Source organism: Halyomorpha halys, unplaced genomic scaffold, assembly GCF_000696795.3.
Source record: "Halyomorpha halys isolate HHAL.00 unplaced genomic scaffold, Hhal_1.1 Scaffold1291.1, whole genome shotgun sequence".
NCBI lineage: Eukaryota > Metazoa > Arthropoda > Insecta > Hemiptera > Pentatomidae > Halyomorpha > Halyomorpha halys.
In genome coordinates, this window is record NW_027114049.1 from 151,070 (window position 1) to 172,305 (window position 21,236).

The following is a 21,236-nucleotide window of genomic DNA, read 5'->3' on the forward strand; positions in this document are numbered from 1 at the left end:
AACTAATTTACAATACAATCACAATTTTTTAGATATTATAAGTACCAATTTTTAGCCCTTTAAAAATTTCTCAAGCTACACCAACATAATATATAATATACTAATATTATATAGATTGTTGCTATACGAAAACAAAACAAAAACAGTGGAATGATAAATAAGGTATTACAGAATGTGGCACGTACTTGAACTGTGATTATAAACGGACTCCTTTCACAAACAATATACAATGACATATTCAGTATGGGTGAAGGTACCCACATAATACTCGAGAGTGTACAAATTAAAAGAAAAAAAAAGTCACCAGTTATTAGTTTACCGATTTTATAATTAATAGCTGTAACGAATTCATTAGGAAACCTTTTAAAGACTATGTTTTGAGAGACGTTAATTATCAAATTTGGACCGGATAGGAAACCGAAATAGAATGTCTGCAATGAAATCGACATCATCTAACTGACAATGTTATAACTATTATGCTTAATCGAAAGATACTAAAAAAAGTCGTTTTACAAAAAAAAAAAAAAATAAATAACTACAAATGAAATTAATTGAAATTTCTCAAAACTGATTTTATAATAATTAATACTTAAATTTAATTCCTATTTTTCAAAACTCCTAAATAATTCATCTCTTGACGCATAAGAAATGTTGGTTGAACCTGTAAGAAATCAAAGTATCAAAAAATAAACTCAAATAACAATTTTTCAAACTTCTAAAATTGAATTTTAAAAACGTTTTAAAATATGATACATACTTTGAGAGTTATCTATTTTCGAATATCTGCATATATCTGCATTCGAAAATATAAAACGTGGCTATTATTTTATAATATATTTTTAAAAATTGGTGATATGATAGCTTTCATAAATTTTATCACACCTCCTGCTAAAAATTATTTTTTCAATTTTTAGAATCACTAACAAATTGATGAATTTAAGCCATAAATGGGTATTTAATTTGTTATTCTGTCTGAAATCAGTACATACCGGGTATAAATGATTAAAAAAAATGTTCATCGAAAGGAATAATTAGTAGATTATGACAGGCCTCACGATTTCTACCTTAGTCGATGATGATGTTAAATGAAATGTCTTGCTCAAACACGGAATGCCGCACCGTATATATAATTCAAGTTTTTATTAAACTTGAACTATAGTAGTTTAATTATATATTTTTTTATTCTAATGAATAAATTAATTATTTTAGTTTCACCACTACATATAATATTGATTCAAATACATCTTGTGATCCGCGAAGCGTGGTGATGACTACAAACTACTTGATTGAAAAAGCCGAGGGAGCAAGAAGTTGAACTGTTAATGACTCGAGACCGCGGCGGTACCAGACACTGCCTAATTACCTCCAACTATCTGCTTCACGTGCCTGCTCAAAGTCTTCATCCTCTGCAAGTCACGTGTTCTCTCTCTTATCTGGAATGGGATGAGCAAACAATTAACGAGAGGATAAAAACTTTCATCGTTCGATCCGGGATTCGTAAAGGAGCATTGGGCAAAACACGTTACCACAATAATTGGAAGAAAATATCCTTTAATCATTATTATATATGTAATATATATAACTATGTAAGTTTGATTAATATATTAATGAAATGATTTATCTTTCGCTAGTCGAAAATTTTGTTTTATGTACTGGATTGGAGTTTGTTGGATCTACTCCGGAAAATGGGCTCGATGATCCGTTTGGTAGTGAATTTAGATACAACAAATATATTTAGTGTAAAAATAATTCAGTCTCCTTAATTATTATTCATTAGACCTGTATCCGGGTATTCACAAGAACCTTGGATTAGGCAATAGGCAAGGCCTGGCCACATATATTTTGCTCAAATCCATTGTTATCTGTTTTATTGTTTACGTTTTCTGATATTTGAGGCTTAGTTGAAAGGTTCTGATTGGTGCAAGTACTATTCAAATACTTCAAAATGCACTTTTGAGCAAACTGATTTTCAAACTTTTTCCTGAGTTGAGCTAGGCGGCTCATGGTTGAACATCTGCCTTATTTGTCCGCAGATTTCTTCTGGTTGGGAACCCCTGCACTAGACAAAACGTATTGGTTCTTCGAAGTTGTGTCTAATTTATGTTTCTACTGATCTATCTTCTTACTGAACCTGAACCTACATCGAACTTAGCGTTTCTCTACTATTCCGTCCTACTCTAATTCAGCTATTTATTGATTTAGTTATATTATTTATACTTTACAACCCTATCCTGAGAAGGTAAAATATATATGTATGTATAATAAAAGAACAGAGCACAGTAGACTAGCTATCAAGTTACATTAGTAGACTTTTATTCTATGACAATGGGCAGAAAGGTCCCATGACTAAAATAATTTGGCTGAAGGGTCCATAGTACCGCGCTGGCGATGGAGTGCCCTCGAGTAGTACCGGCAGACCAGGGATAATACTAAGTGTTGTAATTTTATCAATGGATGCGAAGACAATGGTTGGCGGTCATTATATAGCCGATCCTGTATAAATCTATTATATTTGTTTACGAGGGTAGGACCCATTGTGGCCACAGAGGGAGAGAGCTTGGGCTGTACCTTCATTGTTCGCGCCCGTTTGAGGCTACTTGTTCTTTATCCGTTTAGGGCTATCCGTTCGGCCATCTTCGGATGTGTAAGGACTACTTAACTACCGTAGGATTGTTTATTCTAATAATATATAGTTAATATGATGCTGGGTTACACTGACTCTCAAACTAAACTTTTTCCTGAAGAATACGGACGGATTTTGTTCAGATGAAGGCCATGATTTGACAGAAACTTTCTGGCCTCAAACACTATAATGCGAGTACAGTGGAATACCTAATTATAGTTCGTGAAGATAATGTTTAATTTTTTTTTTTTTTTTATGTTTTGTTTCTCAAAGGGAAACAAAATATTAAGGCTATTTAAAATATGAATTCGGTTTATTATTGTTTCCTATATTGTTAATTCATTAGTTTTATTTTCAGTTTTGAACAATGTATAAAGTGATATGTAACGATGAGTTTGGTAATGGAAAGCTATTACTAATCTATACAATTTTTTCACATTACTTTAATAAATTATATAATATGAAGATTTTTTTTTTTTTATTGACCATACTATCTCTTATCCATAATTTTATATCACCCGGTAGTCCTGGTATGATTATTTTTTATATGCTCTTTTTCTTTAAATTTTTCTTTTAAAGATTTATAATAATTTATTTCTTTTTTAATCAATAATATTATTGATAAGTTCAATAATTCTCGTTTTAACTTTTTTTTCCACACATAACACAAACCATTATTCATGTCAAATTATTTCGTATTATCATAATAGATGTTCTCATACCAAACATCCACTATCGAAACATAACACGATCCCCCGTTGAATAATGCTCCGCCGTAAAACAGCAATACAGAGCATGTCCTGGAGGAGTTGGGGAAGAAACGATTCCGCTCCAGACGTCCCGGAGCAGCGCTCGCCCAGTTTCCAGGCCATTTCCTCCAGACCTCTTCGCTTTTCCTCCCCTTTTTTATGAATTTCCCCCGCAGATGGTAGGAATGCGACTGATTGCCCTCTCTGGGGTTTATGATCAATGGACAAATGATGTTTCTTCCGAGCGCCCCTCTCCCCGGGAACTTCTCCCGTTCTAGCGAAAATATCTTTTATCCGATTCTGTATAACTTAATGTCTAAGCAGGAGGAACTATAAATATAAATATTAATACGATTGAATTATTTTTAAAATATAATATAGGACAATATGTTCAGTAACACTGTGGATTAAAAGTATTGTTATTCGTACTTATTATTTCTTTTTCAATAATAGGAATTTGTAGAACTTCAATAAGAATCTGAAGTATATATGAAGTATAAAATAATAAATAATATAAAATAAAATAATAATTTATCTGTTTATTTAAATGTGTTTTTTTCAAATACTATTTATTTTTCTTTTGTATTTATATTAGCTACCTGATTATTTATCATATTTTTTTGGGGTACAATTTTTAGCTGTATCAGTTATTTATTTTACTTAATGATTTTATTACTATAGTTCGAATATGTAAGTTATTTTTAATAAAATATGCATGTATAAAGAGAATAGAAATAAAAAAAGTCTTTGTATTAATAAGTAATATAAATGTTTTGAAGTGATGATATAAAATATATATACGTTTTAGCCTGAACCTGGCAATTACATCATACTTTCATGATTTTATATTATAATATAGATCATGGGGTTATGCTTAAGAATTATGAAAGTATTTCTGATAAATGTTTGCCAATATCCTTATGATATTTAAATAATAAATGGATATAACCAGTTTTATTTAATTTGTTAACTTCCGAGTTCTCTGTCACGTAGAAATCTCGATATGTTCTATATTTATCTTTTAATTGATTATTTTTGTTAAAATTTTAAAATCATTCCTTGAATCGATAATTTTGATTAATTTATTCTTATGGTTTTTGACTATTGGGTAAATTATGAAAATAATTAACAAATTCATGTAAAGTATTCATTTAATGAATTATCTTATAATTTTAACGAAAATTACTCCTTCAATTTAATGATAATATGGAGCACATTGAGCTTCCCACTTAAATGATAACTTCGTAAGTAAATCTTCTTGATATCATGGATCCTTTGACTTTTTGCTAACTCCATTCTGACTTCTCGTAATCTTAATTTTTCTTCAATACAAAGGAATACCGTATTCTTTGTATCACATCTAGCAAACTGACCGTAGCCGAGCTATCTCCCTCCCCCATCACCGCGGAAGGATCCAGTTCTGCAAGGACCTGTCGGATATTTGGATCCTAAAATTTGTTTAATATTAATAAGGCGTTGACAGGCGGTCACGGAGCTGTGCGCACCCCACCACTCCCACAGCATGAGCGGTTAAAGATCCCCCGAAGATACTCCAGTTCTGGACAACTGGCCTTGGCACTTTGAATGGAGAAAAAAACGTTAACAATGGTCTTCGAAAATCTTGGTGATGGAAGCTATCTGATCAGGAGGCCTATGGGAAAAAAATGTTTTGAAAACATGACACCACCCCTTGTAACATGTTGTCTGGATGAGTAGCGTATCATGTCTTATATTTTTATTGACTATGTAGCACTAAAGTAGCAAGGACAATGATGTTCCGTCTTAATATTAATTATATATTTTTAATTATACACCTATTTAATTATAAACTATGTTAAAAAGTTAAATGCCTATTTGTTTTGGGAGATGGAAATTTCAGGTTGACCACAAAATTTGGGATATTTGAAGATCAGACAGCGAATATGAATTTTTTAAAAAATATTAGTAGTTTTTAATTTGCAGTAGGATATATAAGAGCTAATCTATGAAGTATAGCAAGTAGAAGAATTTGATTGTGTTTTCTTATCCAGTGTCAGGAAAGATTAAGAAGTTAGCTAAAAACATACAATTTGAACAAATTTAAGCCTGAAAAGGATTCCATTTATATGAATCTATCGACTTGACCACTGGACGGAATACAAATTTTTTTTTTCATCAAGTTTAAGAAATAATAAAATGAAAGAAGCTTAACCTATCTATTCTATTTAAATTAATAAAAACTGCAATTAAATACTTAATTACTCTTGACAATTCAGTATATAATTTAATGTAACAGTTTTAAGTAAAATGTTTACTTAAAAATTTAAAAGCATTTATCACTGTTACTTAAGAGTATTGGTAGTTTTTTGTACCGCGATTTTGTAAATGAAACCTTTTTAGGTGCCAAAGAGAAAATTAATCTGGATCAATCGAAAAGCCCTTCTCAGAAACAAAATAGTATAAATTATTTAGTAAATAAAATAAAAAGATATAACTAATTTAATTAGGAGATTTCCGTCATTCAAATTCCATTTCCTAATTCTGAAATAATAAAATCGTCAAACAACTAGAGCCTAAGAAATTCAACTTGTTTAGATTTCCATTTTTTTTTTCGCATTACTTAATTTAGAGTGATAAATTACGTCTATTTCTTCTTCATTTTCGCCACTAAATCCATGATCTAATTACCATTTACTATCCTGTCTGTAATTATATAATTAAATAATCATTCAAATACTAATAAACAATATGTAAACTATACCATCCATTATCAGCAGGACCCCCTATTACATTACTACTTGGATGACACATGTCTGCTGGGTTGTCGTTGATATGACGTACGACCTGGTTCTGGTTATAGCTCCTTTATAGGCGTCCTCCTTCTCGTCCTTTCTCGGATGTAATAATAAAGGCTATAATTTTTATGACGTAATAAAGTAATAAAACGGACTAGTATTATAATGATTTTATTTTTAATACTAATTTCGTATTTAATTTTTTTTTTTTCTTGATTTTCTGTATTTGCTTAATTTAGTTTATTTAAATAATTTTATTTATTAATTATGATTCACATTTATTTATTTTTTTAATATGGGTTATTACTTTGATCACTATTAACTACTGTACTTAAATGTGCCTGATTGGTAATATTTTACAATCAAAATCATATATAAAAAAAGAAGATGTTTCTTTCTGGAAATATATGTAATAACACATAAAAATTTGTAATTAATTATTTATTGACGTTTCAAAAAATGAATTTAATGATGATATATAATGTAAATTACTTTCTCTCTGATTAGTTCGTGAAATTTTATTTCTGTATTCGCAATTAAATATTGGGTAGAATGTATCTGAAAGATATTCGCAGAGATTGACTGCTAATTAACTTTTGTTTTCTGTTTCTGCCAATAGTGCAGTTATACGGTAATTTACTTAAGCTTTTTTTATTTAGTGATAACCTCCAGTACTAACTTAGCATTTACTAACTAATGGGTTGCTCATTGCAACCCAAGACTTCTCTAGTTTTCAACAACTCACACATTATATAACAATTTCGTCCCCTATAAGAATTATATTCAAAACCATTTTTGATTGAGTATGGTTGACAGATCATTTTTTATGTTTTGATTCCCCGCCACCGAAGATAGGGAAATTTTTTTATCCATAATGAAAAAAAGACGGTCTAAAACCGAAATGTCCAATTATCAATTTCAACGAATTTTACCTACTACTTTCGTAAATCGCTGAAGTATTTTCCTTGAAAAATATACATATATATTTCCTTAACAGTTTTAGTTAGTAAATTTAGGCCTTAGTTGGAAGAAAATTGGGGATCAATGTAACAATGATCCTATACAAATTTTACTTTTCCTTGTTGTTCAAAAATATTTTATTTTTTGCGTGTGTAGGAATATAAATAATTTAATTAAATTTCTATAATTAATCTATGAATTAAATGGCTATAATTTTTACGTTCATACAACATAAAGCAAGACCAAAAGAAAATGTGACGATTAAGGAGAAGAGGAAGGGTTGATGGTCGGAGGGAGATGATTAATATAGAGCAATTAGGGGTAGGGGGACATTTATGCACGTGGGGCCACGTGATATATGATGAGCACGTGATGACCAATGGTCAGAGCCAGCTGCCGCTGTGACCCGCGACCTCAGCGCTCAGTCTCCCAACGCGTTTGTCTTGTCTTTTTTGCATGGCCCTCCGTCACTTGAGTCTTGAGGATGGATCTGTTTAATGACCTCAGGCTTCTTAAAAGACGGGTATTAACTTTATATCCTTAAATTACTGTTATCCTCTTCAAGATGTATTTATTTAGTTTTTATTTAAATATAAATACCGACAAATTCAATATTCAAAGTTTTGCTAATCTATAAAAAAAAAATCCATATCTGAAAAAAATCTCAAAAAGAGAATATTTTGTTAGTTTGAAATACTCACTAACAACACAGAGCAGAGTTCACAGACGATCTCCTCAACTCTTCTCATTACTCTGCTATACTAAGTAATACAATACTTCAAGACGGAGTGCCAAAAAGGCGGAAACAATTAAATTTTCTAATAAAACTAACCGTCAAAATAGATATATGTATACGAGGCAAACTGAAGAGCGCAATAACTGCAAGCAATGAATTCTTAAGGGACCGGTTTATTCTGACAATGCCTTTGAGATATTAATAACTAGTCTTTGCTTTTATTTTATGCCCGAACAGAATGATTCTGGCCAGCACTAAAGGCTTCACAGGAGGAACTAAAACCAGAGGAAATTCCGAGAAACCATTAAGAACCATCTGTGTGTGAAAAGAGAGAAAAAAAGGGTGATGATTTGCGAATAAAGAAATGGGGTCATTCGTTTACTCTTTTAAGTTAAAGAAACCAGAGCTTTAAATGGATGAGATGTTAACAATTATCTTTCGTTTGTCAGGACTACATAATCTGTTGGGGAGGAACTGAAAAAAGAAATTTAAACCAAATTAATCAGGAAGATGGTCAGAGTGTTGCACAAACTAAGTAAGTATTGCGAGCGAGTCCGGTACACCAGACAATGGAAATTAAAATTATACGTATAGGGCTGCAAGAGGGTTCACTCAGTCTTATAATGATAACTACTAGGTGAAATAATTACTTGAAAGTATCGTCATTAATCAGATAATGACAGCCAAGTGCTTATCGCTTCATTGTTTTAGCATTTGCACATCTGACAATTAAACATGTTTTGGACGTGTTTCAGAGATATCACCGTAGACGGGGGTTTCTTTCTCAACCGTGGTCCTTCTACATATAAAACCACAGTCTGCGGTACTAATTATAAAATACAACCAATACAATTTTTATTTCCTGATGTCAGTGTAACTTTCTATATTTGAGGCGTTCATCGTAAAAAATTTTAACTGAACTAATTATTGTGAATTGATGTTTTTGGTAACACCGGCTTTTTTTATAAGTTGTTTAAAGTATCTTTAGAAAATTTGTTGTTTTAAGAGAATAACGTTGATATTAAATTATAGTATGTGACTCCTGTTAGAAGGTAAAACGGCGTGTTTAACATGGAAAAAGTTTTCATTTTTGTTGTTACCATATTTTACAACGTAAGGCCTCATTTAAATTAGATATGTGTAAAGTTATCAGTTTGGGGATACATTTTATTATCTTTATTTTTTTAATATTTATTTTATACATCGTTCGAAAATAAAATCTACAGGAGGGATTTTATTTTCAAATGAGATCTAAAATATATTTTTGAATTAATTCTGATTCAATGAAGCATATAGGTTAGCTGGAAGTTGCGTAAATGATTCATGATAATGTGTTTAGATGAATAAAATTAAAAATTTTTTTCTAATATTCTTATTATTTCAGAAAGTTTACATATCTCGAGTGAACATGCCTATTCATTCATAGATCGGCATTATACCAAAGAATCTTTTTTTTAATTGCCCTTTTTTTTATGAATAGGAGAAGTAATGTCGACAAAAAACAATACAAATCCGTCATAATGAGCGCTAAGTAAACAAACGATATGAAAGTGGTTTATGATAAATAATAAACAAGGAGCCTCTAAGAAAACAATTAAAAACTCGTCAATATTTCAAATAGACGGTGGTAACATTTGATACACGCCAGCCCATTGTTGGCCCGAAGCCCTGAATAGGGACTGTGTACAAAATTCAATGGATCCCACGTTGCCGTGTGTCTATTGGAAATCGCAATCAGCGTTGTGTTTGTCCTATCCGCATTATAGTAGTCCATACATATTGCTGTTTGCGCTAGGGGGCTCTATTTGCCCTCTCTCCGCCTCTCAGACAGCTAATAGAGCCCCAACAATTACTAGCAAATATATCTCGCTGTATATTTTAGCCGCAACAGTAATGGCAATTGGGAAACAGCCAATGTGAACATTTCCTATGTTATTTTAGCCGTAATTCACTAAATAAAACGCCGGCCCGTCCAGGGGCGATGCTGTAACAATTTGTTGGGTGAGGAGAACGGTGGAGGATCTTAAAGTTCTCCACCGAGTTTTCCCATTATAGTAAAATATTTTAATTTTCCCAACTATGTTATGGAACGTTTAAATCTCTCAGATGTTTCAAATTTGAATTTTTCATTTAACTATTGCAAATATTGCCACCTGATAATAATTTGTTTACATATATTCAAGTACTAGATTATCCCTACGAAATTTAATTTCTTGGCAAAGTTAATAAGTGAAACTCTTAGAATAAAATTCACAGTTTTAATTAGGTCCTCAAATCTCAAACCTCTCCACGTTATGGTTTTCCAAAGGATTAGAGGGTATGAATCCATCACTTCTACGGTGACACACCTGGGTCAGCTTTACAACTAGACATCTTCAAGTGTGTGTTAAATTCGATGATATTGGCTTTTCATCCATTTATACATCTACATCCTTAAGATTTTTAACATGTCCAAAAATATTTGTATATACATTCAGTTAAAATAAAAAATACATATATATCTCCTCTTTCCAGTATATCTCTTCATATGTTATTTTATAAAATAATTTAATGACTTTTATATTCCTATTTTACTAAAGCAACCGGATTATTTTCTATCAAGTTTAATTCAATAGTGCATTCTAATATATGGTTAAAGATTGAATTTTCAAAAACATATATATATTCTATTATTTATGTTTTTGGTATTTTTTATTATTTAGTTTTTTAATTGAGATCCTTCTAATTTGTATTAATATTCCATATTGAATAAAAGATTTTGAACTACAGAATCTGTTCGTGACGTTTTTGGGCAGATAACTAAATACTTAAAACGAAGGTATTTGCTAAAATATTTTGTCAAACTTTTAATTGAGAAACATTTAACAATTTTCAATGTTTTTTTTTTAGAATTAAATTCGATTTAGACTAAGGATAAAAGAGAACAAAAATAAGTTTATACTATATTATTTCTATGATTGCCTATAGTCTCTTTTACTTTTTATAATACGAGTAGATTTGTTTTCTTACGTAGGAGTAATTTAATTGGATTAGATACGTTTCAAACAACGAACGTTCTGTCTGTAAACTATTTTTAGAAACGAGCAGTTTCTGGGATCTAGATTATAAGGTCTGTTCCGGATCTACTAAAATCCTGCTTCTTCACAAATCGCCCAATAAATAGATCGAATTACATGATCTTGCCCCTCGAAGACAAACATTGTGACTCGACTTGACAGCTGCAGACTCCCCCGACAAAGGAGTACTCCTCGGCGAGACGGAAGTCCGTTAGGGAGGAAGTGGGCGTGGGGAGAGGCATATGCTCGCGTGGCCCACAATGCGCTGGGCCGTTGCGGCTCCGCTTACAGACGGCATCCCCATGAATGGGATAATGAGGCCTTCTGGGGTAATGTCTAGCTGATTGTTCAATCAGAGGAGTCTTCGGCCGGTGAAGGAATTTGGTGGTGGGTCTGGCCGAGTGAAAGACATAGGATATGGTCTGTAGAGGATTTGCAGAACATGTTGCCTACTGCTTTGGGTACTTCGTTCGTTGGAGAAGATTGAAAACCAATTGCAACTACAATTATTTGTATACAGTGAATTTTTTTTTTTTAGTCAGGAAATTGAAACATTTCGTTACATTTTTTTAAATTAAAGCGAACGTATATATTTTTCACAATATTTCAATATTGCTCCAACACTGATTTGATTCACAATTTAGATGAAAAATTATTTTGTTGTCTAAAAAAATCATATCTATAAATCTTGAATATCTAAAATAAGAAAATTTCACATTATATTATTATATTTTTCTAGTAAGATTTGTGCTGAATTTTAAAATTAATATAAATTGGCTAGCAAAATATTATACAAGCAATTGTACAGTTGTATAATGTCAACGGTTATTCTATTGAGTGTGGTCAGAGTTTTTATTTTATTTTTTTTTATTTGTGTTTTTAAAAATTATTATCACAGTAAAATGTATAAAAAATTGATAAGAAATAGCTCTATAGTATGTTTCGGAAGTCCAGAGAATTCGAGTAAACAGAAAATTCACGTAGTAGAGTTGAGAGGGTGTGCATATACGCTCCTCGACAGGCGCCACAGAGGCTGAGACGCACTCCAGGCTGTGACATTCTTGTCCAGCCTGGCCCAATATATCCAGCCATTTTACGCTCATTGCTAATGACTATTTGCATGTTGATATACCAAAAACTCTTCCCATTTTTCCAAAATGTTGATTTTGGAACATATTGGAGTCAGGCTCTATTTTAGTTGGACATTAATTCTTGGAGTCAATTCAAAGACAGAGTCACCCAAGCGAAATACGAGGCAAGTGAAATTAGGGCCAAACAAAAAGGAAAAAATGTTAATTAAAGATTAATTGTTAATTTTAATTATAGTAATTTTCATGTGCAAGTATCATTAATAGTACCTATTTCTGGAAAGAGGCGCGAACAAGAAGGCAGCTTCCAAAAAATGGAGCAGGAGGTGTCGTTAGGCAGGTAGCTTGGCCCACCGCAGCTAAACAACATCGTTATCCACGATTGACTTATTTCTCCGGAGGCACGGCTCTTTGAGCAATTATATGTCGCGAACGTGCCGGGGTCTCCTATCTGCGGATATTGGCAACCCACTGTCATCGGAGGGGTGGTTGAAAAAAAAAAGACAGAAGAAAGAAGTACAGTCATTAAATGAGCAGAAATAGGGTTTGTTTGATCTCAGTATTGCGGTCTATTATTGGTAACATCTCTATACGATAGGTCTCTCTCTAAAAGCTTTACAACTAACATTTTTTTGAAATTTATTAGCCATATATAAAAAAAAAAAATTATCTTTTGACCGAATTAACATATTTTCATTTTGGGCACATAATTGGCCAAAATTAAATCTTTAACATAGTTTATGATTTTATAGCTTTCTATTACTAATATTAAAATATATAATATAATTGAATAAACAAAAAGATAATTTTATAGTTAAAACTAGAAACTGCTATTATTACTTCAACTTTTATAATTACCATTTATTAGATTCGAATCTCTTCGACGAACGGAATCTTTTCAAAATAAGGTATCATTGTTTTTAATAATATCTAGACTTGATTAACCATGAAGCATGTATAGGATGTAATTACATAATCAGACACATAATTTCAGAAATTACATCATTTAAAAGCAGGAAATATTATGGGATAATGACAAAAGTTTGGAATCTTTATCTGCTCAATAACACCGGAGATGGCACATGGATCATGACTAAACCATTAATTTTATCTAACTCTGAATATCCATAAAATCAACAGTCGCATTCGCGGAAAAATATCACGTATCATCAATTGAAATAATGATTTCAGTATTTTATCTAGAAATTGTCACAAGAACGATGGTGTCCCATGATGGAATTTAGTATACCATATTTTTTTTCTTTTTTTCAAAAACGTTTGACGTCGTCTAGTATATGTAGTTGTAACGAAAATCAATTTAAATTTATGCCTATCATATGAAAAAACATTAAACTCCATTGAGGATCAATCAATTATGAAATTTAGGAATATAGGAATATAGCTTTTTAATCTGAAAAATCATTTTGTTAAATTTCATATTAGGAACCTTTTTTGTCTTAGCCCTTCAATTATTATGACACTGAATTTATTAATTTTATATTTTAGTCAATTTTTCTTTTTTTTTTTTTTTTTTTGTGTGTGTGTGTGTGTATGAACACATCATACCTTTTTTCACTTGCTACTAATTCTATGAATTAATTTTTAAATTTAAATATTTGAAGGCAATTATATATAAAATTTAAATAATTTTAATATTCCTAAAATTGACCTAGCTAAACTGAATTCTGATAGGTTTTTTTTTTTTTTTATTATTATTTAGTGAAATAATAATAAATTTCAAAGAATTTTATAGAAAAAAAATTATAATTGTGAATTTTCAGAAAAAACTTGGAAATGAAACTGTTTCATTTTTTCAAAGTAGAATTCCTTTGTATTTTTGAAAATTTAAACATATGTTATGGAAAATAAATATATAATTAGTTACAAAATTAAAAATGATTTGATTTTGTTTTTATTAAAATCTGTCTTTGAACATATTTTGAACATATGTATATATATATATATATGATCAAAGACAGACTTTCTTATGAGTTCCTGGAATGGATGCAGTGAAACTTCAATGTTTTAAGGATAATTTATAGATATTTTCAGGGCTGAGAGGGCTGTAGAAATTACAAAATATAAACCTTAGAATGAAAATTCTTTACTCTTCAATTAGTTTATGAGCCCAAATTTTCTTGAAATTGAATTACACCTTTTTTTTCTGAGCAATATTGAATTGTCTGCCCAGCTATTAGGATGAACTGACCTGTTGTTTAATAATTTTCCGCCAATGCTCTCATCATTTTAATGTCTCGGAAGACTTCTGTTCTCGGATACATATCTTGGACCTGACACCCTCAGAACCCTCACAGACACACAACGAGGACCGCAGACCTGGTTGTGCCGATGTAATCTAGTTCTGAAGGGAGAGGACACAATGCCCTGTTTGCCCTGGCCCGGACTCAGCTCAATAATTCAGATTTAATTTGCCTCCGCTTTGTGGGGCCCCACATCCTCGCTGTAATACCCACTTAGTTCAACTTTTTATTTTATTTATACTCTCATGTCCACTTTTTCTTCGGTATATGTAATATTAATTGTAAATTAATTTGGAAAGAGGTTGATAATTCGGTTACTCCCAACACTTTACATATTTGGTATCAAGCATCACTAAATTTATTATTTGCAAATAGCTCCAGAGAAAACGAAGTTATTTGTAAATAATATGTTGTTATAGCTTAAACTGAAAATGTTTTTAATTTGAAAAGATACTAGTTTAACATTTGTTTAACAATGTGACGACATGTGCAGAACAATTTAAAAAAATAAATAAAGTAAAAAGAATAAAATAGTAGGAAAACTATAAATTAATATTAAGATGTTTTTTTTTCATTTAAGCCATTTTTTTTTTTTATTAAATTATATCAGTATATCATTTTATCCTCAGCTCAATTATTTTTCTTTCTTTTTTTTTCATTACTATATTTTTAATTTTATTTATTACTGTATATATTTATATGTTATTTTCTCTTTATTTTTTTTTATTTTCATTTTTTTCTTGATTATGATTTTTTATATTTTATTTTCAACTTTTAAAACTTTCAGCTCCTTTTTTATCGCTTTTTTAAAAACTCTTTTATGAATATTTATATATTTTTTCTTTCACTTATATTTTTTTTGAAATTGGTAGTATTCCACAAGATCCAGGAGAGAATACACGCTGGATGTACTCTTATTATTCTTCCTGAAATTAAATTATACCTTAAGTATAATCTTTATAAATATATCTTTTTATATAGAATGTACGAAAAAAGTCTAAACCCTAAGCCAATTTTCAGTTTCCAGGTTTTCTGCGATATACGCCTTTTGGACACATCAAATTTAAAAAATAACTTATGTAAAATTGTTTTAAAATTAAATTTTCAATGAGTATCCCTAATTGAAAATATACTTTTCCTATGGAGATTTTAGTGCTAAGTGTGTCGGAGAATTGAAAAAGTTGGCAATTTCGACTTCATTCACCATAACTTAGTCACTACAAGTACACTTAGAAGTTCTCAAAACACTCTAAAAAAGGGGGCGTCAATCGAGATTTGAAAACCATTACCCCGATATTTGTGGTTATATTGTAAACCAATAAATATTAGAACTGTTACTACAAGAAACAAAATTCTAATGAAAAAAGGTATTTTCTCCGAAATCATAAATTATCATTTTTGTAGTACGTAATTTATTATGATAAGTACATTAAACTTAATTGTCAATGACCAGTTTCTAAGTATCCTCTGACAGAACTGTCGTCTTGCCAACTCTCCACTTGATCCTCCTCAGAATAGAACTGACGCATCTTGCGATATATTTGTACCGTATAGATTGTCAAATAAATTAAACAATTACTAAATTGTTATACATATTTCACTCACCTCCCACGCGAAGCTTGGGTCCAAAGGCTTAGGTACCCACTTTCCCATGAAGGGGCCATATCTGACCCCTTGTGGTATTAGCTCACGTGCGTAGATTCCTGCAGAGCCACGGAGCTCCACCTCTGCCGGCGGTCTAGAGCGGTCATCTTCGCTACTGCCTGTCGACAGAATAAGGAATGTATTAATATATATAATATAATAAATAATGCATAATATAAAGTATAAATAGTAATAAACACATTTTTTTAAATTATATCAATCATATATTACACAGAGAATGCATAATGTACTTAATAAGACATATGAGAGACGTCATTCTGATGGTTATGTGCGTAGATTTTTTGAAATATATAAATAATTCATATTGTGTCGATTATCAAAATTTCTTCAATAGCCCCTTTCTGGTATCAGGTCCTTTTTTTATAATCGCAAATATTCTATCTGTAAAACAAGTATATCATCTGGAGACTATATAGTTTATCATAGGTACGAATTTGTAATAAATAATTCACACTGATATTTTCGAAACATAAGAGAAGACGCCACCTTCCGAGCGCTGGTTGACAGTATAAGCCGCTGACCCAAGCAGTCTGCGATAGTGACCAGCACTTCCCAAATTCACGCTATCTCTCAGGATATCCTAGTTCACACGAGATAGAAGATTCTCACGGTTCGCTATCTAGAGATACCGCGGCATCTTCCAGTGTCCTTTGACTTTACTGAAAGGGTCATTTGGATGTTCCGCTCTGTTTACTGTGCTAACTGTTCGAAGGGGAGAAATCGAAGAAATGAACGGTTTAATGATTGATTTCAAGACTGTTTAAACACTTTTGAAATCTATTGGAATGTCAATCAAACAAGATTTCTTCATTTATCTGTTTCTATCAATCCATATTTCTTTCCTTTGTAAACTATCACTAGAGCTAATAATAATATTATTATTTTGTTTTTATATACATTTTTATTGTTTAAAGGAATACGTAACTATCAATGTAACATATTATAAAAATAGATAACTAAAATCGTAGAAAAGCGATCGCTATTCTGGTTCAAGTAGATGGTTCACAACTTTGTAGCAATTATAATTTTAGCTTTCACTTTAAGTTCATTAACGAACTATTAATCTTCAAAATAAAAATATAAATTTATAAGCTAAACATCTATATACGTAGTATTTTGGAATACTAACATATTGTCGTATCCTCCACATATTATTTTATTCCTTTGTTTACTGTACGTTATTGTCAATAATTAAACAATTATTGATCTATTTGTGCTATTAATTTTGTAATGTGAATGAATATCCCACAATTAAACCTGATTCGTGACAATTTGCATGTTTCTCGTTGCAATGTGACTCGTTCGATTATATACACTCGGATGACAATGAAAGTTGGATTATGCCTCACTGCTGACTATAAGACAGTATCAATATCTGGTCAATATTGATAGTGAAGAAGACACGTGCATCGAATAGGTGCTAATAGACAAGATATCGTAGGACTGAAGGCCAAGGTCGTGCTTATCTTCTGTCAGACCATAACATCAGCTCGCTTCGGCTGATAGCTCGCTTAGTGTCTTTTTAATAGTACATCGTAACGATATCGCACATCGTCTTGCTATCGATTGTTTCGTTTAATGAATTCGATAACTTGTAATATTCTTAAATTAAATTAATTATACTGTATATTTTGAGTCGTTTCGGATTATTATTTTATAATTTTAATTAATAGTAAAAATACAACCGTATAATAATATCATCGAAGTAACAACATCTAAAAAATGTTTCGGGATGAACAATAACTTGATTATATTTTTCTGATCTATTTTATTCGAATAAAAATACCTAATATGTTTAACCAATTTAAATAGATTGGTATTTCATTTAGTGTAGCAGACGTATTCATTTATTGGAGCACCTTTAACAGATTATCCACTGGCATAGACCGTAGGTAAAGAAATTCATTGGAAAAAGATTCATAATAAAGTCAGATAAAACATTTAATAATATTAACTTCATCGTTTTGGTTAAAAAAATTTTAAATTATCGTTGTTTAAAATGAAGACATTATTAAAAAAGTAACATATAAGAATTTTTGGTACGATTAAGAGCTTGAAATTATATTCTAAAAAAAATAATAATGACTTATACTTATCCATTTTTCATGATCGCCATGTTAAATTATCTTTAAATACATGTTATAATTTTTCTTATATTTAGAACCCAGAGTTTTTAGGAATAGAGTCAACAATAAGATCTGAATTTTTAAAAAATTAATTAACACTCAAATTTTCTTTAATTAAGATTTGGTCTGGATAAGGCTGGATAAGTCCAATTTCCTATCCGTTGAAGGTCGGATAAAACGGAACATCTGACATCGGGAGTCGGTATTAGTGCAGTACTGGAACTGGAGAGTTGGAGTGTGTAATTAATTCCATGGTCACAATGGCCCTGTCTGCCCTAAAATACACAGGCTCCCTACACCCACCTACATTATTCCAGGCCCTTTCTGTCATCCCACCGTTTGTGGTGTACTCCATTCTGTTAAAAAACTCCGGGTATATATCTCCTGTTTATTTAAGGCAATGATATAAAATTGTATTTAATCTTTGTTTGATATTGATTGACTATATTCTGAGGCTGGGGAAGGTCTCTCATATGTGAACTTTGCGGTTACCTATATTCACAAAAAAAAAAAAAATAATAAAATGGCAAAAAATGTTTTTAATTATTTTTTTTTATACATTTTAGGGAAGTACAGAAACAAATTAATGCTTTTTAATGACTAAATCTAATAACTTTAAGATCATTATTGATTAAAGTAGATTAGATTAGATTTTATTTTATTTGTGAAGGACAAAATCTTGTTCAAATTCATAATACAATATACAATTATGAAACAAAACTATTATTGATTAAAGTGTTCCCGCAGAATATTAAATAACAAAAAGTCATATTAAGTAAACATAGTGGTCTTGTGATAGTGTATACGTGTTTTCTTGAAGGGGTTGTTTCAAAAACTTTTATTTGGATTAATTTTTGTATTTTCATCTAATTACGTAAGTAAATCATAACCTCATGTCATTAACTAAATGCACATTTAACTTTTCTTAGGAGTTGAGCTTTAGGGTTCCACTAAACCATCAAATTCCTCCCGAATCTAATCCCTATAGTCCAAAATTCTTAATGCTCCTTACTTTGTCACAAATCAAGTCATCCATCAGGACCTTAAAGTTCCATATGTTGCCGATTTGGCCAGGACCAGATACCAATCCTTACACGATAAACTTCCCAACCATCCAAACCCACTTGTTTCTAACCTGGCTTCTCCTTCATTATCTAATAATCCTCCTAGGTGTCTGAAAACAAGATCTCCTCGAGATCTTCTCCTCTAGAAGGTAGATTCTCCACATGTTTGTATTATGCCATTTTGTCACTAACAGCAAATTATACTTGTATATATTTTTATACAGTTGTAAACAACAAAAAATAAGTTATAAAAAAAGACGAAAAAAAAGATTTTCTTACTAATTGAACCATATATAATTTTTTTTTAATGAATGTGCATATGTGTTTATTTGATTAGTTCCATGAAGTTTTTCTGAATAGATAGTAAGAACATAGAAGTAAATATGTTAAGATTGAAAGACATTACTTCAAGTAATTTTTAATTTCTGCGAATTTATTATACATTGCCACATACTGAAAAGAAACAGTCTATAAAGCTGTGATGCTGAACAGGTTTGAGGAAATGAGTAATGTCGTTGTAATTTAGTTTAAGATTGATAATTAAAAAGGAGAAGAAAATTTAATATCAAGTTATGCTAAGTATTTTTTTATATTCAGTTGATAAGTTCCCAAAGAGCTTGATATTGTCACTAGTCCTTCTTCCAAGACGTCGAATTTGACGGCTTTTCCAGGTGTGGCCAGAGTTAAGTTTTAAGAGGGAAGTGGTCGCGACCTATTTTTCCAGACTTCCCTGGTGTGTCCTGTGGGAAAAGATCTGCAGGAATGCGCATGCTCGTCCGCCATTTCAGGCTTTTCCACTGATCGAGCTATCTCTTGCTCCCTCCTCCGCCACCCCTTCGAATTCCATAGCCTTAAGGAGTAAGGAAAATGGTTCGGATTATCGACAGTTTTATTATCTTTCTACTTTTATTTTTTCAAAATCTGGAATCAAATGGGATTTATAAATTCAATTTTGTATCATTTTTTAAGCTGGTTTGATATTTTTTTTCTCCAAGATCCAATTTAAATTATTGATGAAGAGAATGCTTTCGTTTTCAGATGGAATTGGATAACTTTAATATGGCTCCAGCATATTCAACCCCACCAAAAATAATTAAATGGTTGTTTATGCATACCTTTTTTGTATTATTTTATGGTATATTAAGTATTTTCTGAAAATATTAAGACAAGAACCATAACATTTTATGAACACTGGAATTGATTAAAATATTTCTTTAAACTTTTAGGGTTATGCTTTAAGTAATTAATTTGACTCACTAATTAAATGTATTTTAATGTAATTGTATTTATCTAAGGGTCAATGGGTAACAATTTTATAAAGTGCTTTATTAACTAATGTTATCTATGTAAGTTTTAAAATGGTCCCGCTAAGAAATCGTCTCCTAAAGAACCCTTTTTCTCTCTTCTAGTACGTTTACTCAGAAACTATCAGTTCTACTCACTATCCAATTAATTGTCCCTTTAAAAATCTATTAGTTTATATTTTCTGAAAAATGCATGATTATATAGTTATGTTAAAGATATCATCAAGATAAACTGAAGGTATCAAGCAAGTATGATTTGTCCACAAAAACCATCACATTGCCCTTCAGTATTAAAAACCATATAGACCAAGTGTAAAAAAACACCACTGGGTGGAATGCCATATCGTCCGCCGACAAACAGATATAGCTGCGATGGTCTTCTACCCCCGCTGTGAAATACAAGGGTTGAAAAGATTTGAGGAAGACCTGGATAAGATAAGGTACCGTTTCCCGTGTTAACAGCTCGACAAACACAAGATATCCTTCCACAAACAGGCGGCATCCTTAGATGTCTTGGAGGGATTGCTCGGTATCTTAGATTCATATCTTGTCCGGCTACTCCATTGTCTTTACCTGCCTCAACAACTTAGCTGTGGTTTATTCGATTTTTCATGGTTAAAATGCCACATAATCCATAGATGTTTCGGATTGTACGTTTCTGCGCATTTTTTTTTTTTATAAACTAAAAAATTTTTTGTTTTTAATATGAACATGAAATATATACTAAATAGGCCTTAAGTAACTCCTCTCAATATTTTTTTTTTTTCCCATTTCCTGAAACTTGACACTTTAAATTTGAAGCAATCGAGTTATTTACAATTTTCCACCCC

The 21,236-nt window shown here is 31.1% G+C and overlaps 1 protein-coding gene across 2 annotated transcripts in view; it reads right to left on the minus strand.

Moving 5' to 3' along the window:
- Positions 1-21,236, minus strand: part of LOC106689181 (transcription factor hamlet) — a 217,656-nt gene that overhangs the window by 63,134 nt on the left and 133,286 nt on the right. For both annotated transcript variants that reach the window (XM_067051290.1, XM_014434046.3), the window contains exon 2: positions 15,853-16,010. In XM_067051290.1, the coding sequence (XP_066907391.1) occupies positions 15,853-16,010 (158 nt within the window). The remainder of the gene's footprint in view (positions 1-15,852; positions 16,011-21,236) is intronic.